Below are 27501 nucleotides of genomic sequence, written 5' to 3' on the forward strand. Positions count from 1 at the left end.
GACCGAGGCCGAGTGCGGGAGAGCCCCGACCCCCCGCGGGTGAGCAGCGGCCGGCGGCCCCGGGAGCATCCGCTCCGCGCTGGGGGCTGCGGGGGCTCGGCAGCACCGGGCGGGAAACTCGGGATGCGCCGGGGGGGGGGGGAGGGCGGGACACGGGACCGGGGGGGGCAATCGGTACCCCCGGGTGGGAGCGCCCGTCCCGTTGGCTGCGGGGTGCGGGCAGCGCTGCCCCTCCCCCCCCGCCCCGCTGCCGCCCGGTGCCGGTGCCGGTGCCGGCTCCCCCCGGTGCCGGCGGGCGGGGCGGGGCGGGGCCGCCGTGATGCAATTTCCGCGAAGTCCGGCCCCGGTTTGAATGCAGGGAGGCCCCAGAAACGAAACCGGCAGCGGCGGCGGCGGCGAGTCCCCGGGTCCCCCCCGGGTCCCTCCCGGCCGCGGTACCGGTGAGAGCGGCGCGGGGGGCTGCAAGGGCGGGGGGGGGGGGTGTGGGGTGTGCGGAGCGCCCGAGGGTGCTGGGTGCTGCAGGGCTCAGGGTGCTCCCGGTAGCCCTGCAGCGTGCTTTGGGGTGCTCATCCCTCTCGGCCCCCGTCGGCTCCCGCCCCAGCTCGCAGCATCCCCGCCCGTGCTGGAGCCCCGGTCAGGATGCAGGTTTTGGGGTGCAAAGCCCCGGGCTGGCAGGGGTGCGCGGTGCCGACTCCGGTGAGCGATGCCCAGCAGCTCTCCCCTCTCCGCTGCTGCTTCTGGGCTTCGGGGCCGAGGTCTGGGAGCTCCCAGTGAACTTTTTATAGTTGGGTCAGGCAAAGGCAGCAGCTGGGGCTGCAGGTGCCCGGGGGCTGTGCACAAACCGGGGGGCTCGGGCCTCGGCAGCGGTGTCGTGGTTGTCCCTTCGCAACAGCCGGGCCGGTGGGACCGTGCCAGCTCTCCGGGCGGGACGTGGAGTGAACCGTCTCGTTGAAAAAGGCTGGGGAACGGAGGGGCCCCAGGAACTTCTGAGGTTGGCTTTGCCCAGGAAGGAAATGCTGGAGGGGCCGCGGCTTTCGTGCAGCCAGGAGGATAACTGCAGGCGATGGGGCGGCACGGAGCAGCATCCATGGTGCAGCTCCTCTTCCACCGGTGCCAAACCCTTCCGTCCAGCCTGGCCGCACCGCTCGCTCGCAGCGTGCTGGGGGACGCTGTGCTGGTCTTGCGCCGCTGCTCCGAGCGCTCGCAGCTGAGAGGAAAAATTCCCCAGGTGCCTGGGTCCAGTGCTCGGCCAGCACCGATAACCGGGGCGCGGGGCCGCGGTCCCCCGAGGCGTGCGGCCCCCTGGGCGTGCCGCTGGCCTGTCCCCATCCCCGCAGAGGGCTGTCCTGGCACTCTGGACGTCACTTGCTCTGATCGAGGGGCACTTGGCTCACTCCAGCGTAGCGTGTTGCCTAATCTCCTGTCAATAATTAATCGAGGCAAGACCTGACAAAAAGGCCACCTTCCTCCCGCAGGGCCGGGATGGCAGAGGGGTGCGGAGCGGCAGGACTCGGCTGTGGAGGCACGATGAATGTTTCTCTGCCACGGCCATGCTTTGACCCGCCATTTCCAAGGAAATGTAATTATCCCTGGCGTCAGTGCAGCCCTGCAAGGCGCCTGCCGGGGGACGATGCTCGGACGTAGCGTGGCCTGGCCCTGACCTGAAGTGTCTTCCTGAGCATGGCAGAAATGTCGTTAGCGAGGTGGTGGTGTGGTTTGGTTTGGTTTGGTTTGCAGCGAGGCTGGACCGGTGCTGGGCAGCAGGCGTGTGTGTCCGTGTCGGTGCCTGGTGAGGGTATGTGCTATTGGGAGAGAGGCAGATACTCGCCCCGACGGGGCCATGAGCCTCCGTGAGTGGGTGCGGAGCTGGGCACCCAATAAAGCAGCCTCTCCGTCTGCAAGAGTGACTTGTTTCACCCGTCAGCGGGATGCAAGCGGCTTTAAAAGCCAGGCTGGGCTTTTCAGGACCAGAGTAAAGAAGGTTGACTTTTTAAAAATGTACAAAATTCAGCTTGCAAATCATGGTCTGTGGCTTGCTGGTAAACGCTGCTCTCGATCAGCTTCTACCTTCCTTGGGGCACTTGGATTTTGCCCTGTTGATATCAGAGTTTTATTATCGGTAGGATGGCTATCTTGCGGTGCACCTCCCCAAGTTTCCTCATGCCCTGCATCTTTCCTCCGCCCAGACTTGGATTGCAAAAGCTCCCGTAGCTTTTTCCTTTTTTTCCTTTCTTTTCTGGTATAAGACGGTCGTAGAGAGAAAAAGGCTTTAATTTGGCTTCGGGGCTGGTGCTGCGCAGAGACTTTAAGAGAGGTTTGCACTTCCCCTTCCTCTTCCCTCCCACCTCCAGACCCAGAGCATGTTCTGGCAGCTTGCTCAAAATCAAACGCTTTCTTAAAAAAATAAACAGCAAGGGAATTGACCCTTTAAAGGTGGAATATTCCCTCTTAGCTTTTTCAAACTGGGATGCCCTGCCTAAGCATGAATATCAGTAACAGCCCGGTTGTCCGGTATGGTCTTTATGGGTAGTTCTTAAAGCGTTTAAGTGAGCAGGTCGGTGTCGTCGCTGCTGCAGGACCGCGTCTCCTCTGGGCTCTGTGGCTGTGGACGTGCCGGGACCAGGAAGCTCGGCTCCTGTGCTAGCGATCAGATTTCATCCTCTCTCATGTGTATTACTGAGGTATTTTGGAGTTTCCACCAGTGACAGCGTTGCACAGATGTTGCACAAATCCTGAACGTTGAGTGCCTTTCCCAGGAGGGCTCGTCCTAAAGCAGAGACTTCCAGAGGAAGGAAGGTGAAACTGCTATCGAAGGGAAACCAAAGCGTTCCCAAAGCTGCAGATGTTAGCCCCGAAATAAGCCCCGGTTCTGCCGGAAGCATGCTGCTCACCCCCGCCAGCTTCAAAGGAGCCGAAAGACTCTTGGAGGCTGAGCGTGACCTCAGGTCCCTCTGCGGTTCGGCAGCAGCCTGGCCTCACCGGCCCCTCGCTGCCGCCATCTCCCCCTGCCCTCCCTCCTGCCCTGCCTGCTGCCAGCCCCTGCCTTGCCGGACCCTGTGCGGAGTTACCGCGGCAAGCTGAGCCTGCGGCAGCGGGGGTCTGTGCCTCTGCCCTGGGGTCCAGCTTAGCTCCGGCTGATTCCGGACCTCCCGGGTAAAGCTGAGCAGGAGTGCTCCCTCTTAGCATCACGCCTGGGACAAGGACGGTCTTCCCAGGCTGGCACAGGAGGGATATCTGCCTCCCCAAAAGGTGCAGGGGTTTCCCCTCCTGCAGCCCAGCACAGGGTCCTGCGGAGCCGTGCTCGGGGCAGAGCAGAGCGTGGCTCCCCAAACCGCTGCCTCGCTTCCCTGCGGCTGGGGGTTTTGCAGGTGTTAACGACCCTGTGGGGGCTCGGTGGGAGCAGCCCCCGGGCGCAGGGTCTGCAGCCCCCTGCCAGCGCTGCGTTGCCTTCGTTGTCTCGCTGGGGATCAGCGGAGCATCCCTTGGGCAGGAGACACAGCGTTCCACTCCCCCTCCTGCCTTTTTATTGTTTATAGGTGCTCTCCTATATTTTTATTGTTTCCCAAGTTATTTCATTTCAGTGCAAAGCGTTTTCTCTATATCAGTCGGCAGTCAGGTAGCATCAAAACCTCTGCTGCGGCCCCAATTTTTTTTTTGTGGTAGAACCAGAGCAAAGAAAGAGCTCTTGAACCCTGTGCAGCAGCTGGGCTGCAGAAGAGGTTTTCTTCTGACGACCGTGACCTTGTTACACTCAGAGGATGGGGATACCCTGGCTCTCTGCTGGCCCCAGCCCCGCTCCGGGTCAGGGATGCTCTTCCTTAGCACTTGGGCTGTGTTCACGTCCAGCAGCTCTGCTGGGGCGTTGGGCCTGGGTACCCGCAGGATGCAGCATGTGGGTGATGCTGCCTGGGCAGGACCACGGTGGTCCCAGCAGATGCTGTAGGTTTGGACAATTTATAGATAAGAGGCCAGGCAGAGCCGTGGCAGGGCCACGCTGCCCAAGCGGCTATAATTCATGCTCTAAGTAAGGGCTACCAGCCTGCATGGGAGGGCTGCAAGTAAAGGTTTGGAAACAAAGGTGCAGAGATGAGTCGGGGTGATTTAGCTCGGTGCGGAGAGCCGACGGCATGGCACAGTGACCCGAATCGTGGTGGAGGAAGAGCCAGCGCCACCGTGGGACTCCACCACGGAGTCTCGCAGCTTACTGAAACAGAAACTAGCAGTTCTGCCCAGTGCCAGGCTCGCTGCCAGACCTTGAGAGATAAACAGGGCTGGTGTTTATCCACCAAGCACGTGTCCAACCTGATGTGTGGCAGAGAAGTAGGATTAGGTGATTTCTTCCCAGCTCGGCAGCGGATGGGTGCTGCGGCACTGGGATGGGATGCAAGGGGCTTGCTTACAGTGAGCTGGGAGGGTGGGTGATGCTCCGGCCACTTCCCCCCCCCCGCAGTTGTGGCTCAGCGTTTGCTGCCTGGAGCTTCAGCACCCCCCTGCCTGCCTCCCCCAGCACCAAGCACCCTGTTTATCCCAGAGGTGGGAAAAGGAGTCTTAATTAAAAGTGAAAAGTATTTCTGCAGAAGCAGCGCAAAGTTTGCCCCCCTGCTCCATCGTCTGCCGGACTGCAGCCGTAAATACCGCTCTTCCCCTGTATTGCTAGAGAGCTGGTCCTTCGTGGCTGCGGGTCAGGAGCCCGAGGCGGATGCTCGGCACGCGGCTGGCGGCTTTGCTTGGCAGAGCACCCTGCCCGCGGAGCTGCCCCGGCATGTTTCCTTTGCCCGGAGCCTCGTGGCCCAGCCACGAAACCCTGCAGCATCATTCCCAGGGATGCTCCTGGCCTCTGGTTACCCAGGAAACTGCTGGTAAATGCCGGAGCCAGTGGCCGGGGAGGGCAGGGAGCGGTGAGTCACCTTCCTCACTGCCGGAGCCGGAGCTCTCCCAGCCAGATGTTTACCAAGCTGTCGGCCGGAGGAGATGCCGGCAGATCCCTGTTCCAGCATGCCCGTCTCCCGGCCTCGGTTGCTGCATCCGAGGAGCAAAGAGGGCGGTTGCTTTGTTAATTAATTCCAATTAATCTTTCGTGCCATGGGGGGAGATGGGCTGGGGGGTTGGAGCTGGGTTTCTCCCGCTCGGTGTGGGGGGTGGTGGGGCTGCCCGGCCGGACCCAGGGGAAAGAGCAGGAAAAAGAACGAGAAAGTTGGCAAGAGTGAACCGAGGGAGGGGAGGTGGCAGCAGTGGGAAAAGGAAGTCGGATCATCCGGCCACGGTCCGGGAGGAGGTCGGTGGCCACTGTGGGGACCATGCCAGGCCCTCTGGGGCAACCTCCGCTGCAGCCGGCTCTCCCACGTTGCGCGGTAAATGCCAATGGTCTGCAGGCTGTGGTACGCCGGGACTGAGTTGAGCCCTGCCAGGAGCTCTCACCACTTGGCAGCCCGGTCCCTGCGGGACATGGTCCCCTGGGACCTGGGCTGGTGGGTGAACGGAGCTGGACGAGCGGGTGAGGGCAGACCCCAAGCGCTTGAGTGCCGAGAGCGAGGGTGTCTGGTGGGTTTGGGCGCTGGGTGAGGTTCCTGGCTGCTTGCTGGTGAGCGGGGCCGGGCTGTGCTGGTGCCTCGGTGTGCACCCAGGCAGGGACCGGCTGATGTTTCCTGCTAAGTCGCTTGTTCCTCGTTTCTTTGTCAGGCTTTGTGAACTCGCACCAATGGCTGGCAGGTACGTAGCGAGCTAGGACACGGCCGCTCCATGGCACCTCCTCCCCCCAGCATCGCCTTGTAGGAACTTCCCGCTGTTAATTTTGCTCCGCTCAAGCCACCGCTGAGGATGCCGACAGCAAACGGCCCAGTGGTGCCACTGGGCAGCCTCCAGAAGCACCTGGAGCTGCGCCTGGTCTGCTCCAAGTGCAGCGTGAAGGAGAACGAGATCACCTACCAGCTGCGAGAGGTGGACCACAAGTGCATGTACGAGATCCTCCTGGCCCGCTGCCGCAGCCGCCGGACCACGGCCTGGAGGAAGGTGTTCAGGCGGCCGGGCTTCCCCACCCCGGCCCGCTATGCCGTCTGCAGGTACTACATGGTGGGGCTGGGCTGCAGCAAGCACAAGAGCCAGTGCACCTTCGCCTGGAGCCCGGAGGAGGCCATGGTCTGGAACTTTGAGAGGGAGCAGCAGCTGGAGCGGCGCTGGCTGAAGGCAGCGGTGCTGCAGGCGCAGCTGGGGGGTTGTCCCGCTGCCACCCCCCACCCCGCCGCCAGCGCCGCCAGCGAGGTCGCCAGCGAGATCGCCAGCGAGTTCGGGGGGCGGTTCCAGGAGATCTGCAAGCGTTGCTTCTACGGCTGCCCCCAGCGCATCTCGGCAGGCGGCCAGGGGCGGCTCTGCGAGTCCCACCGGACCTGGGACCCCCTCCTGGTGCACGTGGTGTCGGACAGCCGGAGGAAGCAGCAGTACACCGCCATCCGGCCCTGCCCCGAGTTCATGCCGACCCTCAGCTACTGCAGGTTCGTCTCCAGGGGCCAGTCCTGCAAGCACACCCTGCAGCGCTGCCAGTACGCACACAGCGACGTGGAGATGGCCATCTGGGAGGCCGAGAGGGAGTACGGCTTGGTTCGCTCTGACCTGCTGCCGGCCACGGGAACCTGCAGTACCAACGGCGAGCCGGTAGCGCCCGCGCCGGTGCACTTCTACTGCCGGGTCTGCTTGGTGACCTTCAGCTCACAGGAGAGCTTCGAGAGCCACTGCTCCTCCGTTGAGCACATGCAGATGCTCTCGGCCGACGCCTCTGTCCAGTGGGTCTACCGCGCACCGCCACTCGGGCTGACCAAGTTCTCGCTGTGTAGCAGGTAAGGCATCCACCCGGTGCAGCGGGGAAGAGGGCAGGGGCAGCAGGCAGCTGCTGGCTCCCTGTGGACCCCCATGCCACCAGGCATGGGTGGCACTGGGACACCTCTCTCCCGACAGACCGGATGTGTGCGAAATGGAGAACAGCTGCACCAAGGCTCATTCTCCCGAGGAGCTGCAGGAGTGGATCCAGAGGGTGAAGGTTGCCATGAAGAAAAAGAAGCAAGCACTGAAGGAAGGGCTCTTGTCCTACCAGGACCGGCTCATTGCCGAGTATCGGAAGTGCTCCAACGAGGTGTTGATTGTGAGTCACGGGCAGCAGGGTGGGAGCGCGTTGGTCCGGCGCATTGCGAGAAGCCTCTTGTGTAAGAGCTTGGGAACGGAGCCCACCGCTCACCTTTCTAACGGTGATGCAGAAAGGGATGCTGCATCCCCTTTCCTTCACCCCTTTCGAGACGGCAACCCAAGAGCCCGCTTGGGGTACCCGCTGCCGTGGGTCCCTTCTTTTCCCAAGGCTGCTGTGTGGGGACACTGAGCAGCGGTGGGTGAGGACTGAGCATGAGGATTTACTGACAGTCCCCTCTCGGGAGGATGTAGTGTAAAGGCAAAGATGAAGATGGCCCCGCGGAGGGCTCTGCAGTGTGTCCCTGGGATGTTGCCTTCAGTCCCGCTCCTCTCGTGCCTCCCCCACAGATGGCTGAGCACGTCGAGGGTGTCAGAGTCGTCTGTGAGCAGCCCCTGCACATGCAGTTGGAGGACAGGAGGATGAAATACCAGTGGAAGTTCAAGGTCTACTCCCAGGTAAGCCCAGCTCTGCGCAGTGGAGAGCTGCACCTGCTGCTGTGCACAGTCCTTATCCTTTGGAGTTTTTTTTGTTTGTTTTTTTAAATTATTATTTCTGCAAGGGGCAGAAGGATAGGGATTTTGGGATGTCTGAATGAGGATGTGTGTTGGGTATTTGGGAGCAGCTCAGGCTCAGGTGGTGCCTGAGCTGGGGCCGTGCCTGAGGGGTGCAGCCACTGTGTCTCCTGTCTCGTCTGGTGTGGTGGGGCTGGGGCAGACGCAGCTGCTCTCAGCACCTCTCACAGATCATCACAAATAATAAGATTCAGCTGCTTTCCTGCCCAGGATTTCGTGGGTGTTGGGGGCAAGAGGCTGGGTCTAATTGTCCTCTCCAACGTAGGAGATTTCCTGTTTACAGCAGACCGGCTCAATTGCTATAAAACTGAAACCTGTGGTTCTTGAAGACCTTAAAATAATTGCTGTGGGGTTGCACCAAGGAATAAGCTCCTTTAAGGAGAATTTCAAGTGCGCTGTAGGTCTGGCATGGCATTCGGTTCCTACAGCAGCTTTTGGTAGGAAATGCTGCTGGGAGGACCTCATCAGCCACTGGGCTCTTCCCATGGGCTGCCCTCACTGTGTCCCTGTGTTCTCCTCAACCGGCAGATGCCTCTGCAGCATGTGGCACTACTGAAGCGGGAACCTGGAGTCAACTTCTACTTCTTGGGAAATGGGCTTTCCCGGGGCCTCCACTACCTTCGGGGGGAGCACGTGGCCACCCTGCCTTCCTCCCCACCCACCGCACTGGTGGAGGTCTGCATGGAGTGCTGCACGCTGGGCGTCTTCGAGCAGTGGGTGGTGTTCGACTTCGGCAGACGCCCCGTCCTCATACAGAAGATCAAGGTGAAGGTGGGCCGGCGGGAGACCCCCCAGCACATCCCCGGCAGCAGGGAGAGCAGCCACCCCGTCAACTTTGTGCGATGGGATAGAGGTAACCGGATCATCATTCCCAGCGTGCCAAGGAGCAGTGAAGATGTGGCTCTGCTGGCCAAGTACAAACCTCCTGCTCTCGCACTGGACTACCAGCGCGAGGGTGGTGCGACCGTTCCCATCACCCGTCTCAACTATCGTGAGAGGATGCACAGCTTCCTCTTCCGCGAGGAAGAAGCCGAACAGGCTCTGATTGCCAAGTAAGTGCCAGGCGTGGACCCAGAGGGGTTCCTCCTCGCTATGGATCACGGGCCCATTGCTAACCCTGCCCTTGGGGCCATGCCGCTATTGAAGTCTCCGTCTCTTCTGGGTTGGGTCCTGGGGCGCCTTCCCAGAAAAATGGAAACCTGCCAAGAAAGATGGCTTGCTGGGTAGTGATACGAGGGGAAGGGCCGGATCTTGTCCTGCAGCCACGGATTAGCTAGAAGCACGGCTTCTGCCTCTGTGTGCTGTGGGGGCTGGCGGACCCTCTCTGGGTGTAGGTGGCAATCCCCCCCTCTGCAGCAGGGAGGGTGGTTGCTGATGAACCGATGGGCCAGTTCCCTGCTGTTCATTCGGATGTTTCCTCCTTTCAGACTCAACCTGCGGGTCCTCATCTCGCTGACCCCCATGCTGCAAAGCCTGTCCACGGGGATGAAGTTTGCCCTCTCTGGTGAGCTGTTTGCTGAAGTGCCTACCCCTTATAACCTCTCGCCAGACACAGACGAGGGGTATCTGCTGAGCAGGTCTGTGCCCACTGCTTTTCTGGCACTTGACCCACCTGTAGACAGTCGGGTTTACGAGGTTAGTGTGGATCATAAAGCCACCACGGAGAAGACCATCTGGCTACAGATACCAAAGAGATGCTGCTCAGAGCTGAACTTCAAGCCAAACACCTCCCACAAGGTGGAGATCCAGTTCCAAATTGACCAGCTGCTGTTCCGGCAGTGGCACCAGGCTGTGGACTGCCTGTTGGATGAGAAGCTGGTGCTACCAGATGTTGCCAGTTGCTCCGTCCCCTACTCTCTTCGGTCACCACAGAAAGGGAATAGCAAGCAGAAACTCGCCATCTCCTTCATCACGGGCCTGGCAACCAGCAGCCGGCAGGTCCCACCTCTTCTCATCTACGGGCCTTTTGGCACAGGGAAGACGTTCACCTTGGCCATGGCCACCATGGAGATCCTCAAGCAGCCCAACACGCGGGTGCTGATCTGCACTCACACTAACAGGTTAGCAGGGGGTGAGGGAAGAAGCAACCAGAGTCATGGGCTGAGTCCCTGCGCTGGCCCATCGCTTGCCTGGTGGGATGAGCGGGAGCAAGGCTGTATGAGATGGAGCTGAGCTGCCCTTTTCTTAGTACACATTTCAATTACTTGTTTACATAAATTCATTTTTATTTAATATGTCTTAAACTGCTCTAGCACTTCCTGCCAGGAGGAAGCCCAGCATGGGTGGAAGTCTTTGTGGAAGAGGCAGCATATTCCTGCCTCGTTATAAAATGGGGATGGGGTTGGAGAGACAGTTAGTTCTTTCTAACCTTTACTGTGTATTGGAAGAAGTAGAAAGCTGTTGCCTGACCTTGCTGGGATAATATTGTGCTCTCCTTGCCCTTGAAGACTATTGTGCTCTGTGCACGTGCCAATTTTTTTACTTTTCCAGGGAGAGTTTGGGGAAGAGGAAATGCAGATCTGGTCTGACTGCCATTGAATCTGCCTTCAGAGAAACCAGGCCAAGATTGTTAAAATTAGAGCAGTTACGCTGAAAAGAGTGTCCACGTCCTATCCTGCAGGCTGTAACTGCCTTAGTTTTTAATGTATAATAGATGGGTGACTGCTAATCTTAGCCTGTTTCAGGCTGTCTGGTTGCACTGAAGCTTCCTCTGCACATCTTGTATCACCTGCCTGGGCTGGGGATGGTTCACTGTCAGAGGAGAGGTGTGCCAGGTCACGTCTGTGTGACTTGGCCCTAGAGAGATGCAGGGCCACAGATTTTGTTGGGCACATTGCATTTCTCCATATGAGCATCAAGAGATGCCCTAGGCTCGAGTATCGTGTCCTATTTTAAACCATACTCTCAAAATAGGCTTGGAATTGGTGGCCACGTGAACACCGGCTTCTTTGCGCATATGTGAATTATCTCCCGTGACGAGTGCGTTGTCAGCCAAAGCTGGGGGAGATTTTGGGTGCGTGTTGGAGGATCAGATAGCGCGTTGGGATAATGGTCACAGCATTGGGAACAGCCATGACAATTCCTTGATAATTTCCCCTTTTGTTCCCCTCCAGTGCTGCTGACATCTACATCCGGGAGTATTTCCATAACTATGTGACCAACGGGCATCCGTGGGCTGTTCCCTTGAGGATTATATCCACTGACCGTCCCATCAACCTGACGGACCCCATCACTCAGATGTACTGCTGCCTCTCGCCAGACCAGCGCTCCTTCCGGCACCCCACGCAGGCGGAGATCGACAGGCACCACATCATTATTACCACCTCCATGTTATCCAAGAACTTGAAGGTTACCCCAGGCTACTTTACCCACATCATGATCGATGAGGCTGCTCAGATGCTGGAGTGCGAAGCTTTGGTTCCACTCTCCTACGCCACTTTTCAGACCCGGATTGTCCTTGCTGGGGACCACATGCAGATAACCCCAAAGCTCTTCTGTGTTGGGGATGGACAATCTGCTGAACACACCCTGTTAAACCGACTCTTTCAGTTTTACCAGAAAGAGAGGCATGAAGTGGCCATGAAGAGCAGGATCATCTTCAATGAGAATTATCGTTCTACTGCAGGAATAATTGAGTTTGTCTCCAAGCACTTCTACGTTGGCAAAGGTGATGCTATCCAAGCCAGTGGGAACATCCCACCCCATCCCGAAATCTACCCACTCATGTTCTGCCATGTGTCTGGCATGGCTGAAAGGGATATGTCCATGATTTCTTGGTACAACGCCTCTGAGATAATACAAGTGACTGAGAAAGTGAAGGAGATCTATCGGAGGTGGCCAGATGAGTGGGGTGTCCGAGATCTGAAGAGGATCTGTGTGGTCTCCCATGGGATGCAGGTATGTAGGAGAACCACATGTTTCCCACCTGAAGGGCGTATGCATGCACTGCTGACTGCTCTCTGAACATTCCCTAATAAATGCTGGATTCTATTTATGGTAAACCTGTCTCTTGTGTTAGCAAAAATAGGGAATCTGGGGTCTTGCATGCCACCAGTGTTTTTTCGAGGCGCTCTCCGCTTGGGTAGTATGTCATGGGTGGTCGGAGCAGAGATGCCTCATGGTGGGATGGTTTAGTTGAAGATTTCTTTCAGCACCCTCTAGGCAGGTTAACTCTAGGGCAGGCTGGGAGCCCTGGCTGAAGTCAGCCCAGGATGTGTGATTGCTGACGAGTAACTTTCTTGGGGAACCTGCAGCTGAGAAGGGTAAGGGACCTCAGTGTTGGGTCAGGGGTGTTTCTGAGCTGAAACTGTATTCAGTTGTGCCTCTTTCTTTCTTACCAGGTTTCTGCAACAAGACAAGAGCTGAGGAAGAAGCAGCTACAAGACGTGGTGGTAGAAAACTATGAAAACTTGCCAGGTTTGTGTCTTGTGCAATAGTTAGTCATGCCTGGCTGCGTTCTGAGGTCATCTTGTGCTAGGGAGAACTTTTGCCATCATGTTGGTGGACAGGAGAGTTTATCGCAGCTACGGCCACTGTGTAATGAGCAGGGGGAAGAGACGCTGGGTTGTTAGCAGAGGTCTTTCTGGCATCTTAACGTTGTCCTCCTTACTAAAATGCAAAATATCGGCTGATCTCATGGTAAAATACCTCCTTGGAAGGGTGCATGCAGTGCTGATAGGCAGAGCTCCCCTGCCCTTCCCAGTGCCCCTGCCACCACTGCAGCGAGTGGCCACAGCCCACATAGCGCAGATTAGGAGGGAGTGCCTGGAAACCCTTTGGCTGATTTCCATCCCCTTCTGGTTGGTAATTCTTTGATTTTGTCCTTTCCTTAGTGAATAAGATTTCACACTGAATTAAATCTGCACCCAACTGTCAACTTGTTTCAGATATATGGATGTTGCTTTGTAGGAGGGTGAAAACCCTGTAAGTGCGATCCCAGGGACTTGAGCATGTGTGAATCATGTGAGGCCCCAAGTACCAGCGGGGGAGGCTAGTAATAGAAGGGAATTGAAACCAGGATGGCCTGTGGGTACCAGTCAGAGCAAAAATTGCAGAACAGCTCACTAAAGGAGGAGTCCACTGCTCTGGATGACGAGCGAGGGATAGGGCTGGTTTTGTCCTCAAGGACTTAGTTTATGACTCATCCGTGGTTTTTTTTTTTTTTCTTATTGTGCAGCTGGGACTCCTCATGGTGAGAATAACTGAGCCCTGGGGTGTGTTTCTGATCTCCACACCCTTTCTTTGCAGTCTCTTCTCAGCTCTGAAATCACCAGGGTGCCTCTTGCTGTTTGTTATTTGTCGTGCAATCAGCCAGCAGAGCTGTCCTTGAGGGCAGAGGGATTCTTGCAAACGGTCACTGCTCTTGTTCCTGCAAGACCCTCGGTTCCCCAAGGAATTTGGGATTCACAGAAAATTTTACCTGTGTTTGTGAGGAGGGGCTAGTGGGGGCTGCTGGTGGCGCTGAGCACACAGGGCATCTCCACAGGTGCTCATGGCTGCACTGGTCCGGCGCCCTGCCTTTCTCCTCTCTCCACGCTGCCCTTCCCTCCCTGGTGCATGTGTGGTGGTAGCCTCGTGGTGTCCATCCTGGTTCATGGCTGGAGGTCCTCACAATCCCCAAGAACTGCTTTATTCACATCAGGTGACTCCCATGACTCAGCCAAGCGAGGTTACATCAGCCCACGGCCACGTAACACAGCGTAGATGGGCAGAGCGCCGAGCGGCAGCCAGACAGGCTCTTCCCTGTTGGGTTCCCATGAGTGATTTCTCTCTTGTCCCCTCCGCTGCAGGGCGGGAGTTCCGGGTCATCATCATCAGCACGGTCCACACGAGCGAGAGCCTGCGCACCTCAGCCTCTCACCACCTTGAGTTCTTCAACGAAGCCAGAGTACTCAACACCATCATGACCCGGGCTCAGTCACTGGTTGTGGCAGTGGGGGATGCCGTGGCCTTGTGCTCCCACGGCCAGTGCAGCAAGGTATGGAAGCGCTTCATCCAGCAGTGCATCGAGAAGGGGAGCATCTTCCCAGAGAACCTGACAATGGCCCAGATCAAACAGGCTGCGTGCGACAAGGAGAGCTGGAGCAGGAGGAGCCCGGAGGGGGACGAGGAGGACAGCGACACGGATTCCTGGAGCTCTGAGGCTGAGAGCATGAATCCTGACGATCCCATCCTCCAGGAGCTCTTAGATGAGAGCAAGAACATGCTGGTGACTGTGTCTGAAGAAGGGCTGCTGAACGTGAAGTCTGAGGCTTCAAACATGCGGGAAGGCAGGCAGGAATACGTCAGCTTCTCTTCTCAGATGATGCTTGAGTATCTGCACATGCACCCCAAAATGTACAAGAGGTGTGAGCTGATCAAAGAAGGGTTCGACAGAGCTTCTGCCTTCACCCTCAGTGAGTCCCCCGCAATAACCATTCAGATCAAAGGCAGAGTTCACTGCGGGACGGCCTTCACTGGGGATGAGGTGCTCGTGGAAATCCTGCAGAGCAACACGGCTGACAGTGGCAGCCACCCTCAGGGGAAGGTGGTGGGCATCTTAAAGCGTGCAGAGAGAGAACGGACCTTCATCTGCATGATGGATGAATTTGATCCCCGGGTGATGATACCCATCGATCCCACTGTCACCAAAATATTCGTCCCAGGGCTGAAAGAAAAACCCAACGTCATTCCTATCCGCAGGTTTATCAATGGGCAGTACAGAGTGGTCAGCTGCGAGAAGATCAGCCAGGAGACAAGGAGATGCCAGTTATTCTGCGTCCAGGTTATCTCCTGGAGGAAAGGGTTTTACTACCCTTTGGGGATAATAACGGAGATTCTGCATGCAGCATTGACTTTGGAAGAGGGCTTAAAGATCCTCAACTTGGAGTATGGTTTGGAGAAGAAATACCCAGCTGCTGTCACCAAGGAGTCAGCCAAATACACATCCAGCAGCAATCTAAACCTCACCAAGGAAAATCTGAAGGATTGTCGGAGTTACCCGACCTTCACTGTTGACCCCCAAGGTGCCAGGGATTTGGACGACGCTGTCAGCGTTAGGGATCTTGGGCGTCGCTATGAGATTGGGATCCACATTGCAGACGTGGCTGGCATCATTCCCAAAGACAGTGCCTTGGACCTGGAAGCAAAGAAGCGGGGTGTCACCTACTACGCTCCCAACCAGGAGCCACTGTGCATGTTCCCACCCCACATTAGCCAAGACGTCTGCAGCCTCCTGCCGCAGAAAGACCGTCGGGTGATCTCTTTGTTTGTCACCATAGAAAAGGGGACTGATGAAATGTTAAAGGGAGTCTTCAACATCTCTGTGATCCGCTCGGACAGGCAGCTGTCCTATGAAGAGGCAGAGCTGTGCATTAAGGACCACTACAGGGGCTCGGCAGGGTCCCTTCGTTTTGATACCCTGGAGGACTGCGTAGCTGTGGCTTATCACTTCTCCAGGATCCATCGGAAGTTTCGGCTGCAGGAGGACTGTTTCTATGAGCAGCTGGACGAGGAAAGCACCCCAGGTAACAGGCGGTCTCATCAGATGATAGAGGAGTTAATGATCATGTTCAACAGTTTCGTGGCCGAGTTCCTCACCAACCAGGAGGACACCAGAAATGTCACTCCTCTCCGGTGTCAGTGCGAGCCAAGCCCTCAACAGTTAGCAGCCATGAAAAAGAAGTACAGCCATATCCTTCCTTTGTCCATCCATCTCTCACACCACCTGGGAGAGGTGCCTCCTGGCCAAGACTCCTCTAAAAATGTGGAGTTCAGCATCCTAGCCCCCATCTGGGAGCACCTGCAGTCAGCCGTTGTTGTCCGTGACTTCCACAAGATGCTAGACCTTATCGTTACTGATGACATCCACCCGAAGCTGGCCCCCATCACCCTGGAATTCAGGAGACTGCTCAGCCGCTCCTATTTCAGTCGCTCCAACTCCACTGTCCAGTCAAAAGTGGGCCATTACTCCCTGCACGTTGACTCCTACACCTGGGCTTCCTCTCCCATCCGCCGGTACATGGATGTTGTGGTCCAGCGGCACCTTCATTCTGTGCTCCGCAAGAAGCCCATCATCTATTCTTCAGATGACATCGAGTTTCTCTGTCATGACTTCAACAGGAAGAATTCCCAGGTGGCGATGTACGAGAAGAGAGCCCACTGCCTGCAGATAGCCACTCAGCTGAAGAGCCAAGTCCTGCAGAAGGTTGCCTTCGTAGTGGATATTCAAGGGACGAACAAGTATTTTAAAGCCCTATTTCCACTGAACACAAAGAGTCTTCCGGATCCCCAGATAAACTACAGGTCTCTTCAGCTGATAGAGCAGCCCATGTTCATCCAGGAGCGGAGCAGCATCAGGCTGACGTGGAAGAGGAGGATGTACTCTGTGGAGACGATGAAGGAGCACAGCCTGCGGGAAGGAACTCTCCGCGACCGCAGCGTAACCCTCTTCAGCACCCAGACTTGGCAAGACGTGCTCGCAGCCATCAGGAGAGAGGAGTTTGAGACTGCGGCCTCCCTTCTTCAGAAGAGCAAGGAGCTGTACCAGCGGCCCGTGGGCTGGTTAAGGAAGAGCCAGTGCTTGCACTACATGGAGCTCTCCCTGGAGCTGAGCGCTGGTGATGCGCTGCAGTTCCAGCTCACCACGGACGTCTACCGGGGCTTCCTGGTGCCCTTCGTGCAGCTGTGGTGCGTGACACCGGGTTTCGACGTCTGCGTGCAGCACACGGAAAAGCCTATTGAGTGCTTCTCTGCCTACGCCACCCTGCCGTCCAAAGACAAGTACAAGCACGCAATGGAGTATAACAAGGTATGGATGCCGATGAGTGCCATGGAGTCTGCTTCGTGTGCAGTGGCTGAAAACGACTCGATTGTCCTCCATGATGTCAAAATAACCTGGGCAAAGGAAAGGACAAGGAAAGGACAGCTGCAAGGGAGTTTCCTCCTAGACAAAACATTTTTGGAGGAGTGCTCCATTGAAGTGGACTTCAACCACTGTTACTTGTGCATTCGCTTAGGTGGGCTGAAGCTTGGGAGCCTTCAAAGCGATGAGGAATGCCTTAGCCACGGCCTTCAGAATCTGACTCTTCTTAACGAGGGCAAGTCAGAAAGCAAACCTGTGGTTGATCCGGATACCTATACCTGGGTGGCTCACGGGGTCACTGAAGAGTTCAGTGACGACGAAAAGTCAGACAGGACTAGTAAGCATACTATGAACTTTTACATCCTCTACATGTCTATGGAGAACATCCCCGTGGAAATCTCACAGGCCTCTGCCAGGTTCACAGTGGAGCTCATACCAAAGATGCTGCCAGACGTGTAAGTGTGCTTAGCGGTCGTGCTCTGGTTAACCTGTCCATGCAGAGCAAGGGCTTCCCACGGGACTCCTTTGCTGCACCCAAACGGGATTTGCTCACTGGTGCAGCTGATCCCCTGAAAAATCTGTCTTTGCCCAGCTCCGACTGGCCGTGCTGTTGGGCTGTCGAAGTTTGGTGGGGGCGGCAGCATTTCTCAGATCTGTTCTCCAGATGGCCTTTTGCTCTTCTGGTTGACCTTGAGAATGAGGAGATAGGGGAAGGTGTCGTGCTAAAATTTCCCTGGGCATCTGTTTCTTATGTTACTGGATTGCTGCAATATGTGTCATAAAAGGCAGTGTGAAGCACTGGATCAGGGTTTGCTCAGCAGAAGTGCTCCCTCATTTCCCAATCGTTCCCCTTTGTTGTTGCTGTGAAGCAAGATCTGCTCTTATTACAGCAGAGCTGATGTCTAGTTTGCCCTTCTTTGTACACAGCATGGACTGCTATGCATCCACGACTGCTGTAGCTTTTTCAGGGCAGAATGTGCTTCCTTTTGTATCGTGAATTTTAGGAAAAAATTGGAAGCTAATCCAATAAAATGGGGTGGGCCATAATAAAATGGAGTTGGGACAGAAGTTGTGCTCCTTGCTCTCAACATCTTTGCAGGCTCAGCTCTTCAACACTTGAGAAATAGTCCCAGATGCAAGAGAGCAGAATAAGAGTTGTTTTGGTTTAAGTTCTTTGTGGAAGGATTTAATGCAACACCAAAGCAGAGAGAAAGAACAAACAAGACAGTTGTACAAAGCTGTATTACAATTTTTGCTGTTTCATGCTATGTTCCATTCACTCTTATTTTTCCCCTCTCTGTCAGACGGAAAGAAAAGGCCATTTGGAAGCTCAGGTATGCATCCGATCTTGCTAAAAGCATCGCCCTCGGCCTTGAACCTCCTAAAAAAGGTAGGTGCAAATATTCACCTTTCTTACCTTGTGGCTACTTGCTTCTGGCCAGGCAGGTGTCCTGGCAGCTTCCGTGGGTCCTTTCCATAGGGATTATGCTCCCAGACTAGGAGGTTCCCCTGGCAAGGGGAGGAGAGGAGCTGCTAGCCTGGCAGAGTGAAGGTAACATGGGATGCCCTGCTGGAGAGTGGCATGGGTGACATTTTAATCCCCAGGACTCACAGAGAAGGTTCACGGGCAGAACATCTTGGCACGGGACCAGCATTACTTTTAGGTGGTCTTGTAAATGGGCCACAATTGTTTGGTACCTGCTGCATCCTCCTGTTGAATCGCTTGTGTGCTGTCTTTAGTAACCTTCTTTAAACTTGTTTTCTTGGCTCTTTGCATAACAGTGACAATGTCCAAAATCCTGCTGCAAAAATCCTTTGAGCTCCCTGGCAGCCACAGGAAGCTCAACCAGAGTCAGAACCAGGCTATTCTAAATGCTCTGAGAAAATCCTTCACGCTCATCCAAGGCCCACCAGGTAAGGCTGGGGGGACGGCACAAGTACATGCCTACTTTGTTTTGAAGGGCACATTAAGAGCTAATCTGTTGCTTTCATAGAACCATAGAATCGTTTAGGTTGGAAAAGACCCTTAAGATCATTGAGTCCAACTGTTAACCTAACGCTACCAAGTCCACCTCTAAACCATGTCCCTAAGCGCCACATCTACATGTCTTTTAAATATCTCCAGGGATGGTGACTCCACCGCTTCCCTGGGCAGCCCTTCCATAGGACCCTCGGTGAGACAGGAGAAGGTAGCATGGGTTGGCATCACCCACAGCTGTTCAATGCAGTCCCCTCAGTTCTTGATTTTATTTCATGGCTGATCATCCGGATGCTGATCTAGACCATGGGTGTCATGCTTAAAGTGTTCTCAGCAACCTCCTTGCTTTTCTAGGCACAGGGAAAACTGTTGTTGGAACTCACATTGTCTACTGGTTCCATAAGCTGAATGAGGAGGGCATCGAGAAGGAGCAAAGACCATCCTCTGAAGAAGAGCCCAAGGGGAGAAAGTGCATCTTGTACTGTGGCCCATCCAACAAGTCTGTTGATGTTGTTGCTGGTAAGTATTGGTTTTAAGCCCCTGAAGCAGCTCGTACTGGTGGGAGGGAGAACACGTGGCCGTGAGCAGGAGGCTGGGAGACAGGAGGCACATAAAGCGGGGCTGGTCCTTACAGAAGACCCCTCACTGCAGGGAAGGACCGGTAAAGGTGGGGTTGCTGAGCGAGGGGTGGGGAGAAGAGACGAGTGCATGGTGAACGCTGGGCACCTCGCAGGCCATGAGCTTTCTCAGCATCACTGGTGCCCAGTGGTGTCTCAGCAGACCTGTTCTTCTTCCCCAGAGATGCTGCTGAAGATGAAGAACCTGAAACCACTGAGGGTTTACGGGGAGGCCATTGAGACAATGGAATACCCATACCCGGGGAGCAATCGGCACCTCCTCCGCAAAGCCTTGCGGGATGCAAAACCAAAGCGTGAGCTCAGGTAGGACCGCATGGCCCCGCAGGCTCTGACAGTGCTGGGGAGCGATGTTTTCTGCACCAGTAAAGCTGAACAAGCCAGAGCAAATGCGGTTTCCACTCTGCTACTGTGGAGCCACATTATTAACCTGCTTTGTACTTAATTTTTTCAAGTGGAGTTGTATAGTCTGATGTAGCACCTAGTCAGGAAACCCAGGTTGTTCAAAACATCCTAGATGTTTTCATCTCTCTCTTGAACAGCTCTGAAAGTCTCTGACTTCATTCCTGCTTGCAACTGCTAAAGAAAAGTGGTTGTACTTTGTGTCCCCAAGTGAACTGTTAGGTCTATAAAGATGGAAAAGTCTTGTTGTGACTTCTTTAGCTAATGGGGTTTCTCCACATAGACAGGTGTGGTATGCTTCACTGTAGAAGAGATCACTTGGGTCTGTGTTAGTGGAAAATATTTATATATTGACTCTTTATTCAGTGAAATAATCCTGCATCATCGCATCCGGCGGCCGCCCAATCCTTTCTGGCAGAAGATCTGTAACTTTGACACTCGGATGAAGAAAGGAGAGCAGATAACAGAAGAAGAAACAAGGGAGTGAGTAGAAAGAGACCCTGGTGAGACACAGCTGACTTTGGCCGTGTGCCACCTCTGAAGCACTGCTTGAAGGAGCACAGTGCAGCAATCTCCCCTCCCTGCGAGAAGAGGTTTGGGCTGTATTTGCTAGGTCTCAGCTGACACAAACTGGTAGACTGCATGAAAGTCAGCGGATTTGTACTGGCTCAGGCAAGCCAAGACTGGGTGAAAACATCAAGACAGATTAATAAGCTCTGTGTTTGGAACAATGATAAAAGTGATTAGCTCGGGGTTAGTGGTAGAGTGCAGCGTCTCAGCATCACTTCTGCTCTGGTGCTCTGGTCCATCTGGACCAAAAGTCATACTATGCATGTGTGATGCTTGCATCCTCTGCCCTGAACCCCTGCCCTGCTGAGTTCAGGACAAAGTACGTTTCCTACGGTGTCTACCCAGAGCCCTTTTCTGGGAACACTGGCTCATCCTGGGGAGGGAGATAGAGCCATAATAATTTGGGAAAGTATAGCCTCTGCCTGGTTCCTGCATGAGGAACCTGGAGATGTTTCCCTTACGCATAACCTGGTGTCTTCTGCATTGACCACTAGGTACAAAAATCAGTTGTCGTCTGCTCGTGCCTATGAACTGGCAAGCCACGATGTCATCCTGTGCACGTGCTCCGCTGCATCTGCCGGCTCCCTGGAGCAGCTCAATGTCAGGCAGATAATCATTGATGAGTGTGCCATGTCCACGGAGCCCGAGACCCTCATCCCCTTGGTCAGCCACCGCCATGCTGAGAAGGTGAGTAGTCCCTTCCAAAGATGCGTCTCTAGACTGGCTGCTCAGGGCTTTCAAACCTCTGCATGTCTTTCACCCCTTACCACGCTGCTCTTCCAAGTTTTACCAGGTTTTAATGTTGTTCTTGGTATATCTATGACGGTGTATCAATGTTTCAGCCTTCAGGGAGTTGTTTCCTTTGAGGTATAACTCTACTAACTATAATTAAAATCTTGAGGCATAGAGAGGTACACGCAGTACATAAGTATTCTCACTAGATGTACGAGCTGTGCATTATCTGTTCATATCACACAAAGCAGAGTCATAAGACCTGCTGTAGACCTGAAAGCTGTGGTGGAGAACTATTGCATCTCACCTCCTTGCTGTGTGGATCAGCTCAGCTCTCTGTCTTCAGGCAGTTACACCCATACTGTCTCCTCTAAACTTGCTCTTGGCTTTCTGCAAGAGAAAACAAGTGGGGGGGGAGGGCTGAATTTTTGGTGCTTCTTTACAGGGTGGGTATCACTGCCACCAAAAAATGTGCTGACCCAGGTACAAAGTATTAACGTGACAAGAAGCACAGAGCAGATCTCAGTAGACTGACTACATGATGTCTTTCTCCTATCAGATGGGAACAAGGCTCCGTGTTATCTGGGTCAGGATCTTTATATAATGCCCAACGTGGTCCTTGATTGAGGTTGCTGTAACCATAACATAAATAAGGAGCAACAAATGTTTGTGTGCAAATAGCCTTTCAAAGAGCTGATTGTCTTCACCAGTGCCACCACCCTCATAGTTGAGGTATCCATTCTTTGTTCCAGGTTGTTTTGCTTGGGGATCACAAACAGCTGCGGCCTGTGGTCAACAATGACTTCTGCAAGAGTCTTGGCATGGAGACGTCTCTTTTTGAGCGCTACCGGAATCAGGCGTGGATGCTGGATACGCAGTACCGCATGGTGAGGCCTTCCTCAAGTGGATTGTCTTTTCTCCATCACAGAAAATGCTGCTATCAGGGCTTGCTTCAAGCCACTGGGAAACAGATACTTTCCATTAGTGCTGTCCCTTCCTAGAGTAATGAATAATGCACTCGCCTGGTGCCAGCTATAGCACAGTGGCATTGCAGGTGAAGCCTGCCTAAGAAGATGCTGCAGGTTGAGAAGTTCCTTGGGGTTTGTTCATCTCTGTTTCTCTCCTTTTCTCTGCCAGCACGAAAGCATTTGCGAGTTCCCATCCCAGGAGTTTTATGATAGGCGGCTGAAAACATGCCCCCAGCTTCTTCGTAAACCCAGTGTCTTCTACCACAAAGGTAACAGCTGCTGCCCTATCATCTTCGGGCATGTGGAGGGGAAGGAGCAGAGCCTCGTGATTTCTACTGAGGAAGGAAACGAGAACTCCAAAGCTAACCTAGAAGAAGTGGAGCAGGCGGTGAGGAGGGTCCTGGGGAATTGCTGGTGATGCAAAAGGGAGGGCGTTGTGCTGGGCGTCTCTGGGGATCGTGGAGGGACAATGAGTAGCAATATAGGATACAGATCAGTGGGGTGCAGTATCTGCCTGGCATCGTCTTGGGTCTGGAGCACGCCACGATGCCCCTGGCCAGAGGCAGCTGTAGGGAAGCTTGCTTGCCCCAGAGCAGGGGGAGCAGCACAGCCAGGCACCATGGCTGTCCGGGGGACAGGGTGCTGGAGGACTGGTTCCCTCTGGCCACCGCTCCCAGGTGAGCAGGACCTTGCTCTCCCCAGGTGAGGATGGCGAAGCAGCTGACACTAGATGGCACCAACCGGCCGGAGAGCATCGCCATCCTGAGCCCCTACAACGCCCAGGTGTCCGAGATCAACAAGAGCCTCCTGAAAGAGGGCATCCGTGGAGTGACCGTCTGCACCATCATGAAGAGTCAAGGTGAGGCTGGCAGGAGAGGGGAGGGTTGGTTCTGTTCTCTCCTGCCTTCCTGAGAACTGAAGCAACTTCTCACAGAGACAGTCTTCAAGCAAATCTTACGCCAGGGTCATTTCAGCCATGGAGGAAGCATCCCTAGGCCAGATTTCTGGGTGATTTGTGATTCTAATAAATGCTTTGGAAACCTCTGGAGTGCCCAGGCAGGGTGAGACTGCTGAAGATGGGAAGGTGGAGGATGTCTGAAGGGGATGTTAAAGTACTGCCATAATATATGCTCTTTAGAGGGCAATGACCGGGAGTCCGATGGCCTCCAAAGCTAGAGAAACCCAAACGGTGGCTGCACTTCTGTGGGTCTTGCTGTAGAGAAATGAGTGTCTTGTGGGGTGGAAGGGTGGCCAGATGCTTCCTTCTAAAAAAATCTGGTTCAATTCCACTTTCTAGGAAGTGAGTGGAAATACGTGATCCTGTCGACGGTACGCTCCCGCCCCCGATCCGAGATTGATAGGAAGCCCACGAAGAGCTGGCAGAAGAAGTACCTGGGGTTTGTTACTGACCCAAACCAGGTCAATGTCGGCATCACACGAGCTCAGACAGGACTCTGCATTTTAGGTGGGTCTCCTGGGAGTGTGCACAGGCCTGCAGGGGAACAGGATGCTTGGATAAAAGGGTGGAGAACCAAACTAGTACAACCGATGGTCTTGCTTTATTCTTCTGCCCTTTAGACTGTCTGTGGTTTTGAAACTGGGCTATCTGGACAATCTGTGCAAAGCAGAGATCGTGCATGGCTCGTATGCAGCATGTATAAGTAGTTTTTCTCACCCTCTGGTTCGGACCACGTTGTTTCCATCACTTGCATGCTAGAGCTCTCTCCTAACAGAATTTGGCTGCTTATTTTCCTCCTAATCACGCAGGCGTAGGCTGTGATGTGTAGGGAAGCTGCTCGCAGATATGACAGCGCTGAAAAAGGAGCTGGGATTTCACAGAGCTCTGGCTGAAGGAAACATCCCTACAAGTTATCCAGCACCCTTAGGCTAGAAATATTAGATAAAAGTTTCCATGACCGGTCTGTGATGGTATCATCCGAGCCTCTTCTGGCCACTAACCCCCTGTCCCCCCATCCCTGTGCCAACAGGGAACCGGTACCTCCTGGAGTGCAACCCTTTGTGGAGGAGACTGCTTCAGCATTACAAACAGCACAACTGCTATACTGCAGCTCAGGAGATTTCTATCAGGAAGACTTCAGCCTTCCACCGATGAGGATGGGTTGTACCTCGATGAGCGCATCCCTCTCCACCTGAACTGTGTTACGTGTGCCTTGGAAGGACGCAATCTTTCCATTATTTAATGACCTGAGGAGCCAAATGCAGTGGGGGAGCCAGGATCTTCCCCTGCACAGTGACAGCTCAGCTTCAGTGCGTGCTTTGGCATCTTGGGGTTTTTAATCAGTGCAACCTTGGGCAGGAACTTTCAGCTCTAGCAAACCAAAAAGCATTGGAAATGGATGTATGTGACTTTATTGATGATGATGATACTATTTTTTTAACTGTAAGATGCTCAGTGGAGCCCCCACCCTATCTGCCAGTGCAGCTGCGTGTTGGGGACCAAATACTCGTCCATTCGTTGAGGGTGGAATGACTGCACGCAATGGAGCCGTGCAGCAAGCTCCAATTTGCCATAGAGGACCAAAGCTTCTGAGTACTACCACTCATTTTAAAACCAAGGCCAGGGAATTTTTAAGGCTTCTCATTTCTCAAAGCAGAAAACCAATGGTTTGGTTTTGTTTTTGTTGTTGTTGTTGTTGTTTTGGGTTTTTTAAGGGAAGGAAGACAGCAAAGAGAGAACCACGTACCACTCTTTGTCTAGCCAAAACACTGTTCTCTGAGCGTGTAAATATCACAGAACCAAGGCCAAGTTGATTTTGTAAATACATTTACTTATTCTTTTTTACAAAGGAGGTTGTCCTCACCAGTATAAAGTTAATGAAAAGCGAGGACCACTCCTACCAGGAAACATTGGAATTTGTAAGCATATTTTAAACTGTTCTTAGTTTTATTTGAAATCTCCTCCTGTAAAAGCCCCCCTTTCCTACCCCGTATTTTTTTAAAGCTGCTTCTAATTTATTAACTTTTAACTTTGTGAATTTGTTTCACAGTCTTACGGCCTGAGTTTTTAAGAACAGTGATGGAAATTTGATAAATGTACCACAGCATATATGTGTATAATGTATTTTTTTATTTTAAGTAGCCAAACTGCTGTGAACTGGAAGCTGTGATTCGCTAGAGAAGGCTGCTTTTGCCCGGTAACATATGGCCGATACAGATGTATAGCGGTGAAGCGGTGCTCTCTGCTGAATCATGGAGCTGCTTTTTGAAGCATGATAGTTTTCAGGGAGGGTTGTCTTTTCTCTCCTTTCAATTCTGAATGTATGAAGTGCCTGCCTCAGCTCTCCCCAAGACCACACGCTTGGCTGTCTCTAGATGTTCTCACGGGATGGAGCCAAGATGCAATCACAGTGGGTTTGCACCAAGTATATACTGTGCTGGCACACAAGTCCTCCTTGGCATAAGTGAGGGGTCCCCGTGACTTCACAGCACTATGGCAGGGATGAATTTTGTCCTGTGTTTGCAACTGAAAATGCAGCATGGCTTTCCCAGTGTGGAGGAATGTGCAATAAGAAAGCGCTGTGTCTGGAAAAGTCCTTATTTAACGCTGTGTTTCTTCTCATGCCTCTGTGTTAGACTTGACTCAAGAACCTATGGAGAAATTTCATTGTTCTCTTCCTTATTTTAAACTACCTTCCTGCGCTTCTGCATTTGGTGGGTTTGATCTGCATGCTAGAGACCACCCAGGCTTGCTCTTGTCTTACTGAAGCATAATAACAGGCATATGGCTGGCGATTCCATGAGGGACAAAATCCCATAGGAAGTACCTCCTGCTGGTTCTAAAGATGCCTGATAAAAGCTGGTAAGATGTAAAGTTCGTTGTTCCTCTTTGAAGTCATCCCAGCTGGGATCTTAAAGATTCTGCACCAGCCCGATTTTGCAAGTATTATTGCAATTCCAAAATAAGTTTGTATGGGAATCATTTTGTGGACTACTGAAATGCAATCATGTATCTCCAAGATGATGCGGAGGATTGCAAAAGATGCTGGAATTGTTGGGATAAATACTTCAGCATGGTGCCAGCATCATTCTAACAAAGCCATCTTGGTCTCTTTAGAACCAGTGGGTCTTGTTTTCATGATCTGCTGTAAGTGAGGAGTCTCTCCCCTGTTTTTTTTGCTGGTTATTTCATTACATGTAACACAAATGAGGAGGCTCACTCCAATATCCTTGTGTGGGGTTTGGCCATGTGTTTGTATAGACGGAGAAAGAGACCTCACAAAGCATCTCCCTTTGCCCTCAGTGGGGAAAAAACGTTTAGTGCTACTGCTTGGAGGGTAAAGCCTAAGATTGAAATGCTTTGCTTGGTGACCTCTGTGTTGCAAGACAATATAATTTTTTTTTTTTTGGTTGGTTTTTTTTGTTCCTCTAAAGATGCATTTTGTAACTGGTGTACAGAAAACACTGCCCTAGACCACCCAAGCAGCAGTAACAGCCAGGCTGGACTCTTGGGCTGTTTGGGCTGTGAGCAGGTACCTGTAGAGTTGGTCATGCAGCTGCAATAGTCAGGGATAGCAGAAAGTGCAATTAATCAAACTTTTCATAGACTGTTAGTGACAGCTGAACATCGTGTTCTTGTCCTTATGCTCATGGATAGAGAGAATCATAGAAATCAATAGAGAAAAAAAGTTCAAAGTAGTCCGGTTTCATTTGCACACAGAGCTTTGAATTTACTTCTGAAAGAATTTTATGTTCAAGCACATATTCTTAAAATACTTATAAAAAACAAAACCACCAAACCTTTGGTAATTCCAGTAGGAAACCACTGGCAGCATGGTGCACAGGGTATCTGTCCGATCACAGGCTCTCCGTTTTCCGCAGCTCACAGACAAAAGAACGTTGTTGCAGGACACAAATGTCGGTTCATCCAAGAGGATAACTTAATTTCCTCAGCACTAGCTAGAGCTTGAGCCCAAGCTGAACAACAGGAACCTGCGCACGCAGCAAGCGGCGTGCCAGGCGCCAGCCTGTGACGGTCCATGTGGCTGCAGCTATCGCCCTGCATCCTGCTCGGACTGGCAGTGAAATCACAGACGTCCAGAACTAGGAAACCTCTCCTTGGCTCCAGCTGGCAAAGGAGAAGCCCACTGGAGTGTTTCTGAGGATTCAGACAGATCTGTGTAGGACAATCAATTTACTGCAATAAATTGTTGGGGTTTTTTTAAATAGAAATGAAACGTTAAGTGTCATGAAGTGTAAATTAAGGAACTTTAAACGTGGCAGGTTTTTATCTTTTGTATGTCTGTGACTTGCAGCAAACCTCAAATGACGTTTTGGATACAAATATTTCTACCTGCTTCTACCGTTTATAAGAGCGAACCTCAACATTCCTTTTTTTGATATTTAAGCCATAATTGTAAAAATGATTTGAATTTATTTAAATAATAAATTTTATTACTAAAAGGTCTGTTTATGTGATGGTTTGACTAGAACCTGTGTGGGGACAGCTATATTTGGACTGAACCAAATAGTAAAAAAGAAAATGAGCATTAACTGCAGTACCTGGCAGAAAAGATTTGTTTTCTACATATTGGTTGTGTGGATGTATTGCCCTTCCCTGTTTTGGGGTTTTTTTGTTGTTTTTTTGGTTGGTTGGGTGGGTTTTTTTAA

At 53.3% G+C, this 27501-nt stretch overlaps 1 protein-coding gene across 2 annotated transcripts; it reads left to right on the forward strand.

The window, feature by feature from the left end:
* The first annotated feature begins 310 nt into the window (after positions 1-310).
* HELZ2 (helicase with zinc finger 2) lies at positions 311-27294 on the forward strand. Of its 2 annotated transcripts, none has more exons than XM_075516760.1 (20): positions 311-440; positions 5680-6830; positions 6949-7132; positions 7522-7629; positions 8275-8798; positions 9174-9806; positions 10860-11643; positions 12087-12162; positions 13536-17043; positions 17893-17978; positions 18371-18502; positions 18921-19085; positions 19366-19507; positions 19970-20086; positions 20668-20860; positions 21658-21792; positions 22043-22261; positions 22576-22732; positions 23171-23338; positions 23862-27294. In XM_075516760.1, exons 2-20 carry the CDS (start codon positions 5818-5820, stop codon positions 23984-23986), a joined length of 8469 nt encoding a protein of 2822 aa, XP_075372875.1. In that variant the 5' UTR covers positions 311-440; positions 5680-5817; the 3' UTR covers positions 23987-27294. The 2 variants fall into 2 exon arrangements, with proteins under 2 accessions (XP_075372875.1, XP_075372876.1); XM_075516761.1 differs by having other exon boundaries at positions 26713-27294.
* The last annotated feature ends 207 nt before the right edge of the window (positions 27295-27501 follow it).

The sequence above is a fragment of the Mycteria americana genome, chromosome 14, assembly GCF_035582795.1.
Source record: "Mycteria americana isolate JAX WOST 10 ecotype Jacksonville Zoo and Gardens chromosome 14, USCA_MyAme_1.0, whole genome shotgun sequence".
Lineage (NCBI taxonomy): Eukaryota > Metazoa > Chordata > Aves > Ciconiiformes > Ciconiidae > Mycteria > Mycteria americana.